The sequence below is a fragment of the Triticum dicoccoides genome, chromosome 2B (genome assembly GCF_002162155.2).
Source record: "Triticum dicoccoides isolate Atlit2015 ecotype Zavitan chromosome 2B, WEW_v2.0, whole genome shotgun sequence".
Taxonomy (NCBI): domain Eukaryota; kingdom Viridiplantae; phylum Streptophyta; class Magnoliopsida; order Poales; family Poaceae; genus Triticum; species Triticum dicoccoides.
In genome coordinates this window covers 439,736,749-439,757,287 of record NC_041383.1, presented here as the reverse complement: position 1 = coordinate 439,757,287, position 20,539 = coordinate 439,736,749, and the positions used below count along the sequence as shown (strand labels likewise).

Here is a 20,539-nt window from a genome sequence, read left to right as displayed (position 1 = left end):
CCATGTGGGCCCCACTCTCCCTGTTACCCTTTAAGTACACACACACACACACCCTCTCTACATCATCACCTCACCAGCAATTTGTACTGGTATCTCAGAGGAAATAATAAAAGTAGGCATACGACAATAGCAGCACAAGAACTAGCAAAATATCTAGCACTGCTGACACACCTGCTACTTATATTCTGTTATTGCAACAAAAAAATCCAAGGATGCTGCTGGTAATACATCATGGCACAGCCCTAGGTTCAAATTTGCCTCATTTGAGCATGCAAAGAAAAAGTAGACAAGAAGAGGGAGTCTGCATTCAGCTCTGAGCTGCATCCAGTTTCAGAATGCCTCTTGTGTGATCTTGAACCATGCCACTCTGTGCTCTTGTTGATAAGCCTGGAGATCCCAGCTGTTCAGATTTCAGTGTGTAGTAGGTTAACATTGATTACAGATTGAGCTACTGTAGAAAAGTGTCTTCACAAGGAAAATGTGGCAGCTGACTTGTGTGAGAACTGAGCCGAGCAGATTGTGTTTCTGTCACTTTGTTCAAGAACTGATAGTTGTTTGGCAGTAGCGCCTAGGAGCTGAATCTTCAGGTGACAGGATCAGCTAACATACATGTTGCCAGTCACCAAAGGAAGATCACTTGGATAATAATGTGTCATGTTCACAAGCCTAAACAACAAAGTCTGTAGGAGTTTTGCTGCCAGACCAAAGTAGGAGCGTCCATGATGGGCAGCACAGATAGATAGATAGATAGATAGATGGCCAGATCTGCAAGTAGCTTGAAGTTAGGTAGTTGATGTGTTCAGTTTCAGGATGGAACTAAGATCACAGTCAAGGAGCATACCTGGCACATAAATAGCACGGAAACTCCAGCGACAAAAAGTGGAGGTGCTCCACTCCACAATCATTTTGCAGTTTGAATTCCTGACTCTGGTCATTTGAGGGTATTATTCCACAGTATACTACTCCTTATATATATACATGAAAGAGCATGAGAACATTTACTAGTCACAAGTTTCATACACGGCAAGAAAGTCTAATAAAAATAGCCGGGCAGTTTCACAAGTTTGATGTTTCCAGCATTGGCAGAAATCATACAAGGTGTTATCATCAGAGAGGGTTCATTACAGCCAAAGTAAAGTAGCATTTGACAGATAAATACACAGTCGCATCCTCAGACAAAAAAACCCTGCAATTTACATCTGGGGACGGGTTGCTTACAGTACAAACTATAAAATGGTCTGCAACTATACAAACAAATAAACTTTAACTTCTTGTATCTTGGTTCATGTATCATATGTTTAATAATGTATGTATGGTACATGGTACAACGGGGATGGTCTATCCATGGAAAAAAAAAGTTCATCACCGGACAGATCGATAGAGGTGAGAGTAGACTCGCTTGGTCCTGTGAACAATGACAAGGCTCAAGCCAGCACCCACGACGCAAAACGCCGACATGATCAACGAGCTGACAAAGAAGCAAACAGCCCCTTCACACTTCAGTGGCCCATCTGCAAGTAAACCCATGCCCAGAAGAAACTGTGGAGACGACGACGCTGAGCTTTGACGGCGCTGTGCTTGCCTCTCAGCTTCATAGTCATAGAAGCTACTGGCAATGAGACCTGAGAAGATCAGCGACCCTGTGGGGTTTGCTACTGTGAGGAAATTATACATCGCGCCAAAGTGTTTTACGCCGAAAAGTTCAGAAACAGCAGCCGGCACAATAGCCCAGTGAGTGCCATATCCAAGCCCAACCAGGAAGGTCCCCATGTACATAGTTCCAGGCCAAGCCATTGCAAAGAGGAAATGTCCAGCAGCCATGAGTATCTGAGCCAAGGCCAATGCTATGTGCCTTGGGTATTTATGTTCCCTGATCATCAGAAGAATAGCTGGTCAATGTATGAAGAAAGCCTGGCCAAAATTTGAGATGTCTGCAGAATTATCCAAATTTGACAAACAAGTACCATGGTAGAATATTACAGTAGAAGTCAAGTAAATATGAGTCACAACTACGATAAAAACTACAGTAGTATTTCTATATTTTACTGATAATACAGGTACTGAAAAATGATAGCAATCATTTTTATTTGCTGTGTTAACAGTGGATGCCAGACCAAAATGTGGAGAACCTAGTGTTGGTACCTGACAATATTCTCAGAGAAATAGCCACCTCCAACACGACCAAGGAAGTTCCATATGCTCGTCAATGACACGAAGTTATGTCCGTCTTTGAAACCGGCAGCTTGGCTCATCTGACCCAAATTATCAATCACCGTCAGCCCGGATCCAGACCCGAGCAGAAGCGATAACCAAATAAGCCAAAAATCAGCCTTGACCAATGCCTGCATCAGGGTGAAGTTCTCCCCCCTACGTGGTCCCTTCCTGACTCTAACCCCACCTCTTGCTGCAGCTTGAACTAACTTGGTCTGCAAGTCTGCAATTCTCCTCCTCCTTTCAGATGGGGATAAAGAGTCTATGTCTTTAGGCTTCTCGTCTTCCATCTCACTTAGAATCAACTCTGGTTGATCCTCCCTTTCATGTGAAGTACCTGCCTCTCCTTTTAATGCTTCAGACAGCAGAGCCTCTTCATATGGACTTGGATATTCAGTTTTCAAGCTAAATGTCAGGACCACGGGGATCGCGATCGGTAAAATAAGCAAGATGAAAAGAAACACTGTGAGAGAAATAGCCACATTATCACTCACTTCCAGGAAATCTTGGACTAGCATGACACCAACGAGATATGAGGCAAGGAGCAAGCAAATGGTGTAGATGAACATGAAGCTGTTCTTGTCAGATGACCGCACCTGTCGGTGACCTCCGACAGGCCTTATAACAAACATGAGGCCAATGGCAACAAGTGATGGCCCGACTGCGACCATGAAGATAAGAGTTGCATGATCTGGTGTGTGCATTACTGCAAACAGTTGAGTCAGAATTGCACTGCTAAGCCCAGCAAATCCTTTCAGAATGCCCACAGTTGGGCCCCTGCTCTTTGGGAAATTCTGGATGCATGTAACTAGTGAAGTTGTGTTGAAATATGTCTCGCCGTTGGTTCCAACAAAGATAAGGACACACATCTGTATTAAAAACGTCAAGAAATATTATATTAGTATAGAAAATTAAGCAAAAGGAAGCAAATAACTACCCAAGTTCCAGATTTTTTTTTTGTATTTATCTAATTGTGGGGATTTCCTATTTTCTCCACATAGTTTGGAATCCTGGCCATCTGGATAACAACGAAATTCAATGGTCAACTTTAGTTGGAGTCTTGGAGAAGCCATTCTATAATGTTATACGTTCTCAGGTCTTGAACTCAAGACCTCTTGGCTCCGATACCATGTAGAAGTGTATGCTCTAGCCAATGCAACCAAAAGACCAATCTGATGGAAGAGACTAGGCAGCACATTATACGTCAACACTGCATGGCAAGCAACAAATGTGTGGATTACATTATCCTGAACTGCACACGAACATTTGCTTGACGAAGCAACTGAGGCTGTGTAGATAGCTCATATATCCTCCAGGCTTTTTGGGAAATTAAGAAAATGATGTGGACAAACTAATTGTTTACTTGTAAATAAGCAACCATTCAGCCATTCACCGGTCAATCATAGTGATTGTGATGATGATTTATGATATGCCGTGCAGATTTTGCAATCAAACATCACACCTAGCAAAGCTATGTGCACCCTCATGACAGCCATAAATTTACAATATACTTCTGACATGTGAGAAATTTGGAGAAACACAGGAAGTTTAGGAAGTAAGACTTGACTACTCTGCCATCTAATCCAGATAAGGCCAATAAAGTTTATAGTGAATCCATTATAATATTAAAGAGAAAAAATTGTGTTACGAAAGCAGCATCATATTTGAATTAAGAATAATCTCTGTTGCATCAGTTCACGCTGATAAAGAATTAAAGACTTGAATAGTGACAAATAGGCTATCGTTTGCTGTGACAGTAAATAATTAGGCATAACATGGTGACTACTGAAAACAAAAGTAGTGACAAGGACAGGTTATTGTAAATAAAGAATACTACACTAGAAGAATGGACCATTGGTGGGCCGGCATTTCACACTTAAACATGTGTGATTGGTCAATTTCACAAGAAAGCCGGTGCCTAGAAAACTGATTTAATCTAAGATGTACCCTCCCTCCACGCCATTTTCATCAGCTGATCCTATCCAGCCAGCCAGTAACCCTCATTTTTATTTAATTATCATGTGCTCTGCGGTCTACATCACATCTTAATCTTAGGCCCACCTTGTTTGCAATTCCATAAACAAATTGGCACGACGACCTGAATGTATTGTGTGTGTAATTCAGCAGCAGCATTCATAGTTGAGGACCATTTTGAACAGCTCTGTGATTCAGTCAGATTCATAGTATCATCAATGAATGAATGAATGAATGAATGAATCTACTAGTATAAGAAAGAAGCAGGGCACAATTCAAAAAGAAAGAAAGAAATAAAGAAAGAAAGAAGCAGCGGCAGAGGAGGGACTTGACTTACTGACCATGGAGAGAGGCAGCGGCGGCGCCTGCTTGGTGACTATGAGCCAGAGCCATCCGTATCCGAGGAAGTTCTGCAGGGCGCCGATGAGCAGCATGGCCCAGGCGGGCAGCATGGCGGAGAGCGAGCCGGCGAGGAAGCCGACGCAGTCGCCGAGGTCCTTGGCGATGCCGAGCGCCGCCACATGGCGCTGGTTGTAGCCGAGCGCGGCCTTGAGGATTGGCGAGATGGCGCCGAAGAGGTAGCCGATGCCGGCCATGGACTGCAGCCACATTGCGGCGACGAAGACGAGCCATCGGTTGGTGGAGAAGGCCCTGAGCCTGTCGGCGAGCATCCCCATCCCCGTCGGAGTGCCCAAAAAAGAAGGCTTATGCTTGCTGTTGGGGAATTGGAGGGAGGTCGCCCGAGGTCAAGGATTGGATTTCGATGGTGGAATGGAATGGGAGGAAGCTATCCCGTCCTGGAGCCGCCGGAGAGATTGGTGGAAGGAAGGAAGGAACCAGACCGGACGCAGATTTGGAGCCAAAAAAAGGAAGGCTTTTAATGGCAGGGCGCTTGGCTTGGCTTTTGCTGGGGTCAGGTCAGGTGGAGGCGGTGGCGCTAAACAAAATTTGTTTATCGCAGAGGAGGAAGAGGAAATGATGACGAACGGGAAGGGAACACCTTTACACCAATTGATGAACCGAATGCAGCAAAAGTCGAGGAGAAAAGCAGTGGCAAAAGACGCAGTGCTCAATCGAAAGAAAGAATTTATGATGGTTGGGAAGATAGAAGAGACCGAAATGATGAACTGGTATTTGTGTGAGGATGACTGTATTTCATGCGATGAGAACGAGATGGTCAGACGATGAGCAAGCGGAGAGAGGGCGGGAGAGTTGAGTGCGCACGAGGTTGAGTTTATTCCCGGATTTATGAGGAGACGCTACTACAAGTTGTGAAGTTGACCGCATGTTTTGTTTTGTAAATAAATAATCTGCCACCAAATGATCGGATTCGGCGGTACCATCCCATCATACACACGTGACACACGTTCGCCGAAAAATGGAGCTAGGATCCCCCCTTTCATGCCAAAATAGTAGATCCATGCCAGCTGCTATCAGTCTTTTTCTTTTTTGAGAGAGAGATGCTAACAATCAATCATCATAAGAGCATATACAATGCCTACATGGAAGGGTGCACCATCACGGATCAGAAAGGCAAGGAGGAAGCCTTCTACAATGCCTACAAGGAATTGTTGGGCAAGGACGTTGCTAGAGAGTACTCGCTAGATTTGGAGGGGCTTGGAGTCCCGCATGTGGATTTATCGGAGCAGGACCGGATATTTACTGAAGAGGAAGTGTGGGCTGTCATTAAGGATCTCCCCTCCGATAAAGTACCGGGTCCGGATGGGTTCATTGGTTTGTTCTTTCAAAAATCCTGGAAAGTGATCAAGGAGGATCTGATGGCCGCTATTCATAAGCTGTTCATTGGAAATGGGAGGGGCTTTGGGAGGCTTAACCAAGCTCTCATCACTCTCTTGCCGAAGTCCCCGGATGCTTCTTCTGTCTTCGATTTCCGGCCGATTAGCCTTGTGCATAGCATGCCCAAGATCGCATCCAAGCTTCTTACCTCGAGGCTTAGGCCGCGTATGGGAGAACTTGTCCAGGTGAATCAGTCAGCTTTCATAAAAGGGAGATGCTTGCACGACAATTTTCTGCTCGTGAGACAAGTGGCGAGGGTGATGCACAAAAGGAAAGCCAAAGGTGTTCTGCTCAAGCTTGACATCACTAAAGCCTTTGACTCCTTGTCATGGCCGTTCCTGTTTGAAGTGTTGCGAGCTAAGGGCTTTTCGGAGCGGTGGATTTCTTGGATTGCCACCATGCTTACGACGGCTAGCTCAAGAGTGATAGTGAATGGGCAAGCGGGAGATAAGTTCATGCATGCTAAAGGGTTGAGGCAAGGGGATTCGATTTCCCCTTTGCTCTTTGTTATAGCCATGGATATCCTTACACATATTATTATCAAGGCGCATGAAGCTGGAGTTATGAGTTGCATTCTTGGATGCAGCCCGGTGCAGAGGCTGTCATTATATGCCGATGATGTGGTCCTGTTCATCAAACCCACACGGCCGGACCTGGCGTTAGTCAGAGAATCTCTTACCATCTTTGGAGTTGCCTCTGGACTGAGAGTAAATTTTGCTAAATCTGCGGCTATTTTGATTCGGGCAGAGCCGGAGGATGAGGATATTGTGAAATCGGCGCTGCCCTGGAAGCTTGCCACCTTCCCTTGTAAGTACCTTGGGTTGCAGTTGAGTATATGGCAGTTGAAAAGATCGGAATGGCAGCCTATGGTGGACGCGGCCCTCCACATGTTGCCAGGATGGCAAAGGGGCTTGGTGACTAGACCAGGCAGGCTGGTTCTCGTCAACCAAGTCATGAGAGCACGGGCCACCCACCACCTTATGGTTGCGGAAGCGCCTAAATGGGCTCTTGACAAAGTGGACAAAGGATGTAGGGCCTTCTTCTGGGCCGGGACTGAGGAAATCAAGGGAGGTAAATGTGTTGTAGCTTGGGCGAGAGTATGTAGGCCGAAGCTCATGGGAGGGCTAGGCGTCATTGATCTACACAAACACGGCATTGCTCTAAGGTTGAGGTGGGAATGGCTCAGGCGCACGGACCCCTCCAGGCCGTGGCAAGGGCTTTCCTTAGTTGCGGACAAGTCGGTTGCGCAAGTGTTCAGTAGCTTGGTGAAATGGAGAGTTGGTGATGGGGACAAATCATTGTTCTGGAAGGATAGATGGATCCAGGGTGCTACCATTGCAGAGGTCGCTCCGTTGGTGGCAAAGTCGGTTCGTACGCAAGTGGCCAACAGGAGACGTGTCCGAGAGGCACTTGACATGCACTCATGGATGCATGATGTGATCGGTGACTTATGTACGGAAGGCCTTACCCAATTTATAGGCCTTTGGGAGATACTTGAGGAGGTGCATCTGGATGAGCAGTCCGAGGACAGTCCGATTTGGGCTTGGAATGCGTCCGGAACGTACACTGCATCCTCTGCGTACAAGATGTTATGCGAGGGAGGAGTTAGATTCCACTCCTTTGGAGCTATTTGGAAGTGATGGGCCCCTCTGGCGTGCAAAATCTTCATGTGGCTAGCAGTCCAATACCGGCTATGGACTTCCGACAGAAGAGTGAGGCATAACCTACAAGATCAAATTTCCCAATGCTTTCTTTGTGATCAAGAGGAGGACACGGTGGATCACATTTTGCTGCAATGCGTGTTCTCGAGGCAAGTTTGGTTCACTTGCATTCTTAGGATGGGATTGCCCATGGAGCTTTGCCCAACATACGATTCCGGTTTGGTGCATTGGTGGTCGGACACTAGAAAGCGGTTTCTAAAGCACGCTAGAAAGGGGTTTGATTCTTTTGTCATGCTCATCTGCTGGACGTTATGGAAACAAAGGAATGCGAGGGTGTTTGGTTCGGGCCAGATCAAGAGTGAACAAGGCACGGTGGACACGATCTTTGATGAGTTGAGGATGTGGGCCACGGCAGGAGCTTTTGGAGAGCAATGTATGTTAGAGTAGTCGAGTAGTGTGTGAGTGGAGTGGTGGCTCGGTCGGGCTGGTTGTAGCCCAGCCGGCTCTTTGTAAACTCTTGTACATATCTCTCTCCCTTCTATAAAGCTAAGGTACGCCATTGGCGTACCCTCGAAAAAAAACATAAGAGCATATACAACCAGACCTTTCAACCCCGCCTCATACGGCCAGGCGGGCCGCCCGGTCACTGACCGGCCACGTTTTTTGATCCAGACGGACATCTCAAATGCCCGGGCGCCGCCACGTCGGTCTGACGGTGGGGTCCCACGCGGAAACGCCCGAAAACCCGGGGGTCCGACGGACGTTGCGCCCGTCGCCGCCTGACGCCGCTCCGGCTCACCGCCCAAGACCAAATTCAGCTATTTAAACCGGCCGGCGTCCCGCAACCCTAACCCATCCCTCCCCCTCTCCGCGCCGCGAGTCCGAGCCCACCCACCTCCTCCCTCTCCCGCTCCAGCGACACTCCGGCGCTCCGCCATGGTCCGGAGCAAGATCACCTACTACGCCATGCTGACGCCGGAGCGCCGCTACGAGATCCAACAGGAGATCCGGGGGAGGCAAGTCGCGCGCTTCGCTGTCGGGATGCCTCCGGACTCGCCGGAGCCGGAGGAGGAGGAGGAGCACCAGGGAAAAGAGGAGGAGGATGAGGAGGAGATGGATCTGATGGAGGTGGAGGAGCAAGGGGAGTCGGACCAGCAGGTGTCGGCCTTTAACATAGAGCAGGCGGAGGCGGAGTTCGCCGTGGCCCAGTCCAACGAGATGGCGGAGCAGCGGGCCATCCTGAAGTCCGTCCAGGATGAGGCCTATGTGGAGGCCAACCGGGTGTTCCTCCGGCGGTAGCTGGCAGAGTCCGACGCGCTCTTCGCCGAACTCGACGCGGAAATAGAGGCGAAGGAGGCCGGAATGGAGCAGCCGGAGCTGCAGCTGCCGCCCATGCTGCCGGAGCCGGGCACGGAGATCGTCGTGATCTCCGACGAGGAGTAGGTAGAATCGACCTAGTGCGTAGGTGCTGCTTTCTTTTGCATGTCTTTGTATGGATATAAGAATCGAGTATGAGATGTTCGGATGCACAAAGTGAAATTTGAGGCGTGCCCGCTCATTGCCCGTGGACCGGCGCATCCGCGGGCATTTGAGGGGCCATATTTGTCATATGTGGTTGTAGATGCTCTAAGGGCAACCTCAACCTATCAACCCAAGCAAGCAGAAGATTTGTCTGTTTTTTTATCCGCTTGAGTGACCAAATAAACAGACGTCAGGCTCACGTCCATCCTTCACTAGGCGCATCACCCAATCGGGCAACCTATTTGGTGTGTCTGTCAGTTTTTTTCCGATAACCAAGATTTGATCTATTTTCATTAAACATAGCTTGGTGGGGGAGAATGAAGGGAGAGTTGAGTAAGCACGAGGTTGAGTTTATTCTGAGATTTATAAGTAAGGAGACACTATCAGTTGACCAAATGTTTTGTAATATGTCCCCAAATGATGCAACGGTACCATCCCATTCTGTACATGTGACACACGCTCGTGGCGAAAAATGGGGCTTGCTAGGATCTCTCCGAAAGTGCTCTCGAGCCCACGTGAGCTCGAGATGACAAATGTTTTAATTGCTTGCAAAGTTTTATCTTTGCAAGTAATTAAGACATTTGTCATTGTTTATTATACTATTTTACCGTTTAACCGAGCGTTTAACCGCGTTTCAGATCTCTCCCCTTTGCTGCCAAAATAGTAGGTCGATGCCAGCTGCTGTCAAGTCTTAACGGCTCCCGTTGCCCCGGACAGATATTTTCCTTGAGCTGCTTCATTCAGGCAGCTGTTTCATTGAATTGCAAAGGCACAAACACACCGCTGCCGGTTCGCCTGATTCTATGTCTTGCCCAAAAGCCAGATTTTTGCCTTCCCCGGCCCTGCTTCTTTCTACCTCCATCGCCATGCACGCGTCCCATCCAGATTAAAAATGATGATGCTTCATTGTCATGTCCGCCTCACCCCCCCACAAAAAGATTTCCGTTCCATTTATCTTTTTGTCATCGTGGCGCATACAGTAGCAAAAAACAAAACAAAAAGAAGGAAATCTTTTTATGTGACGTGCAGTCGATACGTACGCTGGCCGGCGACAGGAACCGGCCATACTTGTTCCTCGCCGCGTAAACGAAAATAGTGGGTTACTAGTAGAGTAAAATGCATTGGTGGTTACTACACTTGTCATGTACGCTCATTTTGATCATTATACTTAAGAATACGGTCATTACATACATGTTGTGATGATTATATGTTCATTGTAACACCGTATAACTTCGTATTTTGTTCAGTTGACCAGTCAAACCATCTTGTCAGTTCACTTTTCTCTCTCTACCTACACGGACCCCACTTGTCAATGGGTAGAAGAAAGAAATAGAGGGAAAATAAAGTAATACGCAAGGGAGAGAATCGAACGACTAACCCTAATGCTGTGAGGCCAGCACGCTAGCCAGTCGAGCTGATCCCGGTAAGTGTTCTATCTTGAGAAAGGCTGCGTATTATATCATGGTTGTCGGTGTTCAGGGAACGGGGGTCCCCAGACTTGCCTGCCTGCGGCCTGCGGCGTGGCTCAAAGGGGGCCCAGCGCGGCCCATCTTCATCAACACAAGCTCAAGACCCTCGCGAGGGGCCAAGTCTCGCGGGACGGACGACAAGGAGCTTCCTCGGGCACGGCCTCATCAGGCTGGCTCACGAGGAGGCGGAGAGTTCAAGGCGGGGTACCTCGCGAGGTGCCCATGACGCAAGCCATGACGACCAAGGGCGCTAGTCAGGCGCCAGCCCGCGCAGTGTCCTCCTTTCCTCTTTGGTGCAAAGGGAGCAAGCGCATGCGAGAGCATCAAGCAAAGGCATCCACTTCGGTGCAACAAGACCAAGACCAGCCCAACGGCGGGGAGGAAGTCATTGTGGAGCCCAAGCAGGCGTCACCACCAGAGCCTTTGACAGGCGAGGACCAACTTTAGTCAGGATAAGTGTACCCGATGTTCCCCTTCAAAATGGCCAATTGTTGGCGCCCTTCCCGCTCAATATTTGGGAAGAGACCCAGGGTCTTTGCCTATAAATAGGACTAGCCACCCCTAGGGTAGAGGCATCTGGTATCTGGCATACATCTAGAATCAAGAGAGAGAGAGATAGAGCGACTGAACTCCTACTAGCAGTTCATCGCACTAGCCAAGAACAGACCCTTGCGAGGCTGTTCTTTCTTGTATTGTTCATCATCAGCCCAAGAGGCAATCCACCACACCACACACTGGAGTAGAGTATTACACCACAATGGTGACCTGAACCAGTATAAACCCTGTGTCTCTTGTGTTGTTCTTTTCGTAGTTTAGATCCTAGCGATTCGGCGAGGAGCAGGTAGGTAGAGGGCGAAATCTCCGCGCGCACCTCAGTGTTCGAACCTCAAGGGTCTACCGGAACCCGAAATCCGACATTTGGCGCGCTAGGTAGGGGTGCGCCGGAATTCGCCTTCCGTCGTCTTGTTCTTCTCCGACCATCGCATCCATGTCTGACGCACGTCGGGCTTGCGTCGAGCGCCGAGCCGCCCTCGCTTCCCGCATCGCCCAGACGGCTCCCGTCGGCGGGCGCCCTCGTCGTTTCCCGTCGCCTGCCGTCAACGCCGCCACCGGCCCGGCGGGGAACGAGCAGCAAGCATCGTCCCAGCATCCATCCATGAGGCGAGACGGCCGCACTGCTACACCCTCGCTCAATCCTGCTGGTTCTTCGTCCCGCGCGCCCCGCGTGGCCATGGAGGCTCGAGCTGCGCTCATCGCGGCAAACGAGCTCCTGCGCTACCGCCCAATCGACGACATCTATGAAGAGTGGCTCGACCGAGTCGCCGAGCTCGTCTGTGCCGCTGGGGGCTCCCCCGCGCCGTCCTTCTCGCTGCACCGCGCCCCGCCCTGCGCGGGCAATGAAGCTCCTGGGGCGCCTCAGCCGCCTCCCCCTCAAGAAGGCACCCTGGCCCCAAGGCGCGCGGCCCCTGGGCGGAACCCGCTCCGTCAGGCGCCAGCGCGGCAAGAGCAGAGCTGCCAAAAAGTCCCTCGCCCTCGAGAAGCTGCCCGAGCGCTCCCTGCTCCAGCGCGTCAAGACCCCGCGCTGCTCCCAGCTGCAGCGCATGGGGACCCGCAGGACCAAGCTCTTCGTCGCCCAAGGCCTCCCGTGGCCACAGCGGGCTGCCGCGCCTTCACCACCGAGCTGCGCAGCGTCGCGTGGCCCGGCAAGTTCAAGCCAGACCTGCCTCCTCGCTACGACGGCACGGCTGACCCTGCAGAGTTCCTCCAGCTCTACGAGCTGGGCATCGAGGCTGCCAACGGAGACGAGAAGGTCATGGCGAACTGGTTTCCCATGGCGCTCAAGGACGGGGCCCGCACCTGGCTCCTGAATCTGGCTCCAGGCACGATCTCCTCCTGGGACGAGATGCGCACCCGCTTCATCGTCAACTTCCAGGGTACTCGCGACCGGCCACCCGCCGTGAGAGACATGCGCCGTATCAAGCAGCAACCAGGGGAAACCCTGCAGAAGTACATCCAGCGCTTCAACAACGCGCGCCTCAAGATCCCTAAGGTGACTGAGGAGGCCATCATCTCAGCCTTCTCCGACAGCGTGCGCGACGTCAAGATGAAGGAGGAGCTGGCGATGCATGAAGACTTGTGCACCTCCTTGGAGCTGTTCAACTTGGCGACCAAGTGCGCCAGGGCTGAGGAAGGGCGCCTCTCCCTCGTCAAGCTGCCTGCCGCAGACCCAGAAAAGAAGAAGCCCAAGGCCAAGGACGTGAAGCGCAAGGGGGCTGCCGTGCTCGCGGCAGAGCCAGACACCAAGCGGGGCAGAGATCAGCCCGAATCCTCCAAGGGCAGTCGGTACTGCGTGTACCACGACCTCCACACCCACAACACCAATGAATGCCAAGAGCTCCGGGCCGTGCGTGAAGGAAGGGTCGGCCGACGTCCCGACGGTAGCGACCGGGGCTACGACCGAGGAGGAGGAAGGAACACAGTACGCTGGGAAGACCGCGGCCCACGTCAAGGGTGGCGCGACCAACCTCGCGAGGATCGCTGGCAGGACCCGCCTCGCGAGGGAGGATGGAGGGATCAGCCTCGCGAGGATCGCCCGCAAGGTAACGCAGGCCTCCCTCCGCTGCCGCCGCAGCCAAGGAGAAATGAGGACCGTCATCAGGACGAGGGGGCTGGGGGCTTCCAGGAACCACGTGCGATCGCCTGCATCCTGGGCGGAGTTCAAGCCCCAGCCTCTCAGCGCATCTTCAAGCAGTTCTCCCGCGAAGTGAATGCAGTCCTTCCCAAGCTCGAGGCCACGCGCCCTCTCAGGTGGTCGGCATGCGCCATCATGTTCAGCTCAGCGGATCAGCTCAAGTGCGCGGCCACAGCTAGAGTCCTCCCGATGCTTTGTTCCCCAATCATCAGCAACGTGCTAGTCACCAGGACCCTCATCGATGGCGGGGCAGGGCTCAACGTCCTGTCCGTGGAAACGTTCAACAATCTCCAAGTGCCCTACAATCAGCTTCAGCCAACCAAGCCTTTCTCCGGAGTCATCGACAGCTCCACGGTCCCGATTGGGCAGGTCCGCCTCCCTGTCACCTTCGGGGCACGCGACAACTACTGCACCGAGCTCATCGACTTTGACATCGCCCACATTCGCCTGCCGTACAACGCCATCCTCGGGTACCCAGCGCTGGCTAAGTTCATGGCCGTAACCCACCATGGCTACAACGTCCTCAAGATGCCAGGAAGTGGCGGAGTCATCACGGTGCCCTGCGAAGAGAGAGATGCAGTGTGCTCCCTGGAGCGAGCCTTTCAGGCCGCATCACTGGAAGACCCGGATCGCGGAAGCAGGAGGCTTCCCGAGGCCGCCCCCAAGAAAAAGAAGACATCATCCGGCCCGGCCCCTCAGGAGGCAGGCCCCTCAGGGCCCGCGCCTGCTCAGGGGGAACCTCCTTCCATTGCATAGGGAAGCGTGCCCGGCGCCCTCCTCAGGCAGGGCTCGGGGGCTCTCCCCTAGAGGGCCGCCGACCTCGCCAAGGTCACGAGGGAGACGCTTGGGCACCACGTGGAGGTGTGTTTCGAAGCACGTTTCCCTCAAGAAGGAGCAAGGCAAGGAGGGCCAAACCCCCAGGAGTTCGTCAGCAAGGCCATTCAGGAGCTACAGGAGTCAAGAGTCATGAGAGGCAGCCATCGCTTACCCGCTGTGGCCCCCCATCCAGGCGAGGATGGTGGGCTGCGCGTCTGCATCGACATATCAGGGCTCAACCGAGCCGCGTCTCAGGAGCGCCTCTGGCCCTCACAAGTGGGACACTGCGAGGGTCCGCCCCGCAGCTACGTTCGCATGCCTTATGGCTTGCCGAACGCGGCTGCCGCGTACCAGCGCCTCATGAGGGCCATCCTGGAGGCTCAAGAGGTCAGGCATTCCGCAGCCCTGATGGAGATGGAGATGGTCCGCGAGGTCCCGAGGCCCTTGGGCCTGGGGGCTCGTGAGGATCGGCTCCCGCAGCCCATCGAGTCTGCTACACCAACACCCCTTCGTCCCCAACATCATCAGGTGACATTTTTCAAGTTTCATTTCCAGTTGGGAGCGCCCTCAGGGCCGCATTATTCCCAGGCCGCGTGGGTCTGTCCCTGCGGCGTGTATCCCTTTTATTTCATGTTCTTAGCTTACTTTATTGGTGGCGCCCCTCGGGCTGCATCATCCCCAAGTCGCTCGGGTCAGACCCAACGGTGTGTACCCTTCTTGCGTTTATCTTAGGGCCATGCTTTCGACCCATCATGCTTGTTATTTGGTGCATGTCCGTGGCACCCTTTCTTCCTGGATGTCGGAAGCTTGCGCGTTAAAGGGGGGGTACCTGAGCATCGTGACTCAGGGCTCCTACCGGCTCTCCAGCCCTCACCCTCTAGTCTTGTCCATGGCATCGCGACCTGGCATACCAGCGACGGCTGAGACCAGCTCGAGGGTCGGGACCCGAGGACGTAGAGTTTCGACATCTAACCCAGCTTGCGCGTTAAAGGGGGGGTACATGAGCATCGCGACTCAGGGCTCCTACCGGCTCTCCAGCCCTCACCCTCTGGTCTTGTCCACGGCACCGCGACCTGGCATACCAGCGATGGCTGAGACTAGCTTGAGGGCCGGGACCCGAGGGTGTAGAGCACCGACATCTAACCAAATTTGCAGGAACACACTCCAAGATAAGGCCCAGTGCCAGGCACAACCCGCCTTGGGGTAGGGCCCTGTGAGTCCCGCACTGGCTCACGGGTGCCCCAATACACCTCGCCAGGCCTTTCATGCCTCGTCGCCTCTCCAAAGCAACTAACGGCTAACTGTCGATTGTCACGACGAACTCTCGTTCCTTCTGTGATGAGCCTGCAGGGTCCCTCCAAGGAGCATCGTCAGGCAAGGCCCTCATGGTGTCTTCTTCACTCTCGTCCGCACAAACTGCTTGCACGTTAAAGGGGGGGGGGTACCTGAGCATCGTGACTCAGGGCTCCTATTGGCTCTCCAGCCCTCACCCTCTGGCCTTGTCCACGGCATCGCGACCTGGCATACCAGCGATGACTGAGACTCGCTTGAGGGCCGGGACCCGAGGACGTAGAGCAGAAAGAGGAGCGAAGGTGAGAGGGGATAAGCACGCGAGGACCTCGCCAAGCAACCCCTCGCCAGCCAAGGCACGGACCTAGCGCCGCACCAGGGAGTGTTTCCTGACCCTCGAGATAAGTCACTCTTCGGGAACACTAGCTATCGCAGCACCATCCCCGCACCTAATGCAATCCCGTGTTAGCAACGTCGCTCTCCTTTCTCACCGAATGATGGCTGCTTGAGCGCTAAGGGGGACCTCCTGAGCATCGCGACTCAGGGGCTCTTACCGGACCTCGGGCCACTCACCTCCTGGCCTTGACCACGGCATCGCGACCTGGCATACCAGCGACGGCTGAAGCCGCCTTGGGACTGGGACCTGTCGGCGCAGAGCATCAAGCCCTCACGAGGTCTGAAAGGAAGAAACTAAGTTAAGACGGAATAAGCATCTCGCACTGCTTCACAATGAGGATCATATTGACGAACGGGGCTACAAACATCTTACAAGCCCCCACGGGGTATATTCTTGGTTCCTCGCAGGAACAAAAGACGCGAATCCTAAGGAGTCCTAACTACAGGGACCATCACGGCAGACGCCATCATTAATAGTGGGCCGTCCAGCACCGGCGCCAACCCCATCCAGATCAGGGGCGGCGACGGCCTGACGAGCCCGCCCTGTTCCGGGAGCGGCGCAGGCTCGGGGGCTCGTAGTTGTCGTTGCTCGTCTACGGAGTCGCGAAGAGCTCGGCGGAGTCGCTGGATCCTCCGGCACCTCCATCGCCTGAGGAGCTGCCAAGGGAGCGGTTGGCCGGCCTCTGCCTCGCCACAGCAGGGTCCCAACCGCCTCTCCCGGGGCAGCACTCCATCCGGCGACCCTCCGCATCGAAGACCTTGAAGGACATCACCAAAGCACCGTCGTACTCCATATGGATCGCGAGGGCGCCCCTTGTCCTGCAGACCCGGGCGATCTCACCCCAGCCTTGAGTCATGAAGACCTCGCCCGGGGCAATGACCGCGACCTCTGCCCCAGTCGCGAGGGTGCTACAGCCAGCGTGCTGCAGCCAAAGCCCCAGGGGTTCCCCCTGAGGGATGACGGAGGCGAAGAATGGGGGAAGGTGAATCCAAGACTTAGGAGGCATGGCGGCGTGAAGCACGAACTCTCGGGAGGAGCCTTCGGCGTGGACTCCAGGGGGAAAGACGCACACCTTCGTGACCCGCCGGCGCCGAGGGCGGCGCCGCCCGTGGCGTTCGGCGTCGACTCCTTCAGAGCCCTCGATATGGGCGTACAAGGGAAGTGGGAACCCTGGTGGTGGCCGCTCACACTAGGGCCTCGGCACTTCCTGGCAGGCGCCCTCACCCCGATGGCAGAGGGCAAGCCGTTTCTTCGGTGGAAGCGGGTCAGGATCCTCTTGGGGAGCCTTTCCCTTCTCTACCGCGGAGAACCGCGGATCGGAGCCATTGCAGCAAGACGGAGCAAGGACCAGGAAGAAGGAGAAGCGAGGAGAGATAGACTGGAAGGGCGCACGCCGTTCCATACTTATAGTCGGCGAAGGCCAACCGTCGACCTCCACGATCGCAGGTAATCATGACCCGCTTTGCATGCAGGGACTTGTCGAATCCATGCAGTTGCCGAGGCGTTGTGGGGAAGTGGAGACGCCCACGTCCAATCAACCGCCACGCGGCGCCCAAGCCTGCAGGCTGTTAGGGCCCACGACGCTTCGCACTTGCCATTTCGCCTCTCTGCTCGGCCAAGTCCGGGCGCGCCTTGGGCCCGGGGGCTACTGTCGGTGTTCTGGGAACGGGGGTCCCCAGACTTGCCTGCCTGCGGCGTGGCTCAAAGGGGGCCCAGCGCGGCCCATCTTCATCAACACAAGCTCAAGACCCTCGCGAGGGGCCAAGCCTCGTCGTGCGGACGACAAGGAGCTTCCTCAGGCACGACCTCATCAGGCTGGTTCACGAGGAGGCGGAGAGTTCAAGGCAGGGTACCTCGCGAGGTGCCCATGACACAAGCCATGACGACCAAGGGCACCAGTCAGGCGCCAGACCGCGCAGTGTCCTCCTTTCCTCTTTGGTGCAAAGGGAGCAAGCGCAGGCAAGAGCATCAAGCAAAGGCATCCACTTCGGTGCAACAAGACCAAGACCAGCCCAACGGCGGGGAGGAAGTCATTGTGGAGCCCAAGCAGGCGTCACCACCAGAGCCTTTGACAGGCGAGGACCAACTTTAGTCAGGATAAGTGTACCCGCTGTTCCCCTTCAAAATGGCCAATTGTTGGCGCCCTTCCCGCTCAATATTTGGGAAGAGGCCCAGGGCCTTTGCCTATAAATAGGACTAGCCACCCCCAGGGTAGAGGCATCTGGTATCTGACATACATCTAGAATCGAGAGAGAGAGAGAGATAGAGCGACTGAACTCCTCCTAGCAGTTCATCGCACCAGCCAAGAACAGACCCTCGCGAGGCTGTTCTTCCTTGTATTGTTCATCATCAGCCCAAGAGGCAATCCACCACACCACACACTGGAGTAGGGTATTACACCACAATGGTGGCCTGAACCAGTATAAACCTTGTGTCTCTTGTGTTGTTCTTTTCGTAGTTTAGATCCTAGCGATTCGGCTAGGAGCAGGTATGTAGAGGGCGAAATCTCCGTGCGCACCCCAGTGTTCGAACCTCAAGGGTCTGCCGGAACCCAAAATCCGACAATGGTTGCTGTTAGAATAAATTCGAGGCACGCGGTCGATCCATCGAGGAACAAGCAATCACAGACAATGACGACATCAAGATTTGTTAACGAGGTTCGACGAACTCGCCTACTCCCCAGGGCAATGACTATGGGCGCTCCTCCCCAAGATACCGCAACACCGGCCATCCGGGCGCCGGCACAAGCCGCCAGCACCCCCTTGCGAGCCTGTCGCTATCTAGTCGTCATGGGTTACAACCTGGGGTGCCTCCTCATATATAAGAGGCCAAGTATACAACGTGTCCGACTCCGACACTACACGTATCCTACCCACACTACAACACGAAGCCCAAATGTAACCCAACTCATACACAATATTCGACACAAACACAACAAACTCCACCTTGGCGAATATTCTCCACCACCTTAAATTTGTCCATGCGTCAAACTTCCATGTACTCTGGACTTGTGTTGTCTTCTTCGTAGCTTACTGAGAGCTACTCGACGAGTCTGCCCCAGACCCACCGCCACCGTGGGATCCCGTTGCTACTCCCGCAACTCCAGTCTCCGTGACTCCACCTGCAATAGTGCTTCCTTGCAACTTGTAAAGATGTGAAGTCGTCCTCGCTCCAATCATCACGGTCACCTCATATTCCATGATTCTCATGGTCTTCTTGTCCCGATCACAACGAAATACCATAACACCATCATGAAGAACTCCAAGCGAAATTAGATTCCTCCCTAGCCCTGGCACATGCCTGACTCCCCGAAGCATCCGTTCAACTCCGTCAAACATCTTGATTTTGATGTCACCTACTCCAGCAACACGATAACCTGTGTCATCGCCCACATAGGCTAAACCAAACTCCCCAGACTTGTACGAAGAGAACCACTCCCTGTTGGGTGTCGCATGAAAAGAGCAAGCTGAATCCAACATCCGCGCTTCACTTTTGGTTGACCGCTGGTCTGATACTATGAGGACATCACTACTGCTGTCTGAGTCATCACCATGAGTTGCCTTATTAGCACTTGCTCCACCATTGAGTTATGGACAGTCCTTTCTCATATGTCCCCACTGCTCATACTTGTGACATTGTATATTCTTTTTCTTTTTCTTGTTCTTCCCAGCCTCATATCCCTTCTGCCACTGCTCACCCTTGACTAGCAAACCTTCACCATGAGAGACTTCCATCGTGTTCTTCTTTCTCATATCATAAGATAGCAATGTCGCAGTAATATCCTCATTCTTGACGGTCTCCTTGCCGTGCGTCAAAGTAGTGATCAAATGGTCATAGGATGATGGCAATGAACAAAGAAGAAGAATTGCCCTATCCTCGTCGTCAACCGTCGCACCCAAGCGTGCTAGATCCGTCACGACTTGATTAAAGGCGTTCATATACTCCACAAGATCTGCCCCCTCCTGCATCCTCATCCCATACAACTTTTGCTTCAGATACACCTTGGTCGTCGCAGTCTTGGACATAAACTAACTTTCCAGCTTCTCCCAGATCTTCTTCGGCGAATTCTCATCCATCACATGATAAATTACCTGGTCCGACAGACACAACTGTATAGTCCCGGCTGCTTTCAACTGTAACTCCTCCCAGTCATCAGCCTCCATCTTAGCTAGCTTGGCTTCCTGCAACAACGCCTTCAAGCATCCCCGTTGTGCCAACAAATCTTTCACCCTTGTCTGCCATAACCCAAAGCTTCCAGTTCCGTTGAACTTCTCCACCTCAAACCTGGTACCCGATGGCCCCAAGGTTCTTTGTATGGCTGACCCTGCAAAAAATAACCGAGCGGTCTTCCTGTGATCCCCAAGTACACGAACGAAACCTCTGCGTACTACTACCGATTCAACTAGCTAGTCTTCACATCACGTAGCTGCTCCTGTCTTGGCTCAACTTCCTGATGCTAGCGATTGCTTCGCCTCAACCCTTGCTCTCGATGGATGCCTATCTCTTGATGGAATTTTCCTTCCGCTGAATCGATCTGCAGTTCTGTGTTGTCCCTTGCCCGGCTGCCTTCTTTTATAGTGCGCGTGCACGGCTCTAGCAGTCCTGCTCAGTGACGACTTCTCCTGAGACTCGGTCCCTTTTGTTTCCAAAACAAACTCGGTAACTTGTGGCCTGCACGCAACACGCTGCATCGCTGCACGCCTTGCATGCA

The 20,539-nt window shown here is 53.0% G+C and overlaps 1 protein-coding gene across 2 annotated transcripts; it reads right to left on the bottom strand.

Moving 5' to 3' along the window:
• Nucleotides 1-1,278: 1,278 nt before the first annotated feature.
• LOC119364106 (protein NUCLEAR FUSION DEFECTIVE 4-like) lies at nucleotides 1,279-5,390 on the bottom strand. 2 transcript variants are annotated; one of them, XM_037629517.1, is made up of 3 exons: nucleotides 4,527-5,390; nucleotides 2,143-3,080; nucleotides 1,279-1,870 (listed from the first exon to the last, which is right to left on the bottom strand). In XM_037629517.1, exons 1-3 carry the CDS (start codon nucleotides 4,860-4,862, stop codon nucleotides 1,363-1,365), a joined length of 1,782 nt encoding a protein of 593 aa, XP_037485414.1. In that variant the 5' UTR covers nucleotides 4,863-5,390; the 3' UTR covers nucleotides 1,279-1,362. The 2 variants fall into 2 exon arrangements, with proteins under 2 accessions (XP_037485414.1, XP_037485415.1); XM_037629518.1 differs by having other exon boundaries at nucleotides 4,523-4,634.
• Nucleotides 5,391-20,539: the final 15,149 nt, after the last annotated feature.

Excerpts from the sequence above, each read along its gene's own strand:
- LOC119364106 (XM_037629517.1), bottom strand. The coding sequence starts at position 4,862 with ATGGGGATGCTCGCCGACAGGCTCAGGGCCTTCTCCACCAACCGATGG. Across the intron at positions 3,081-4,526 it reads CGCCGCTGCCTCTCTCCATG|ATGTGTGTCCTTATCTTTGT; the intron begins GTCAGTAAGTCA and ends TTTTTAATACAG. Across the intron at positions 1,871-2,142 it reads TTCTCTGAGAATATTGTCAG|GGAACATAAATACCCAAGGC; the intron begins GTACCAACACTA and ends TCTGATGATCAG.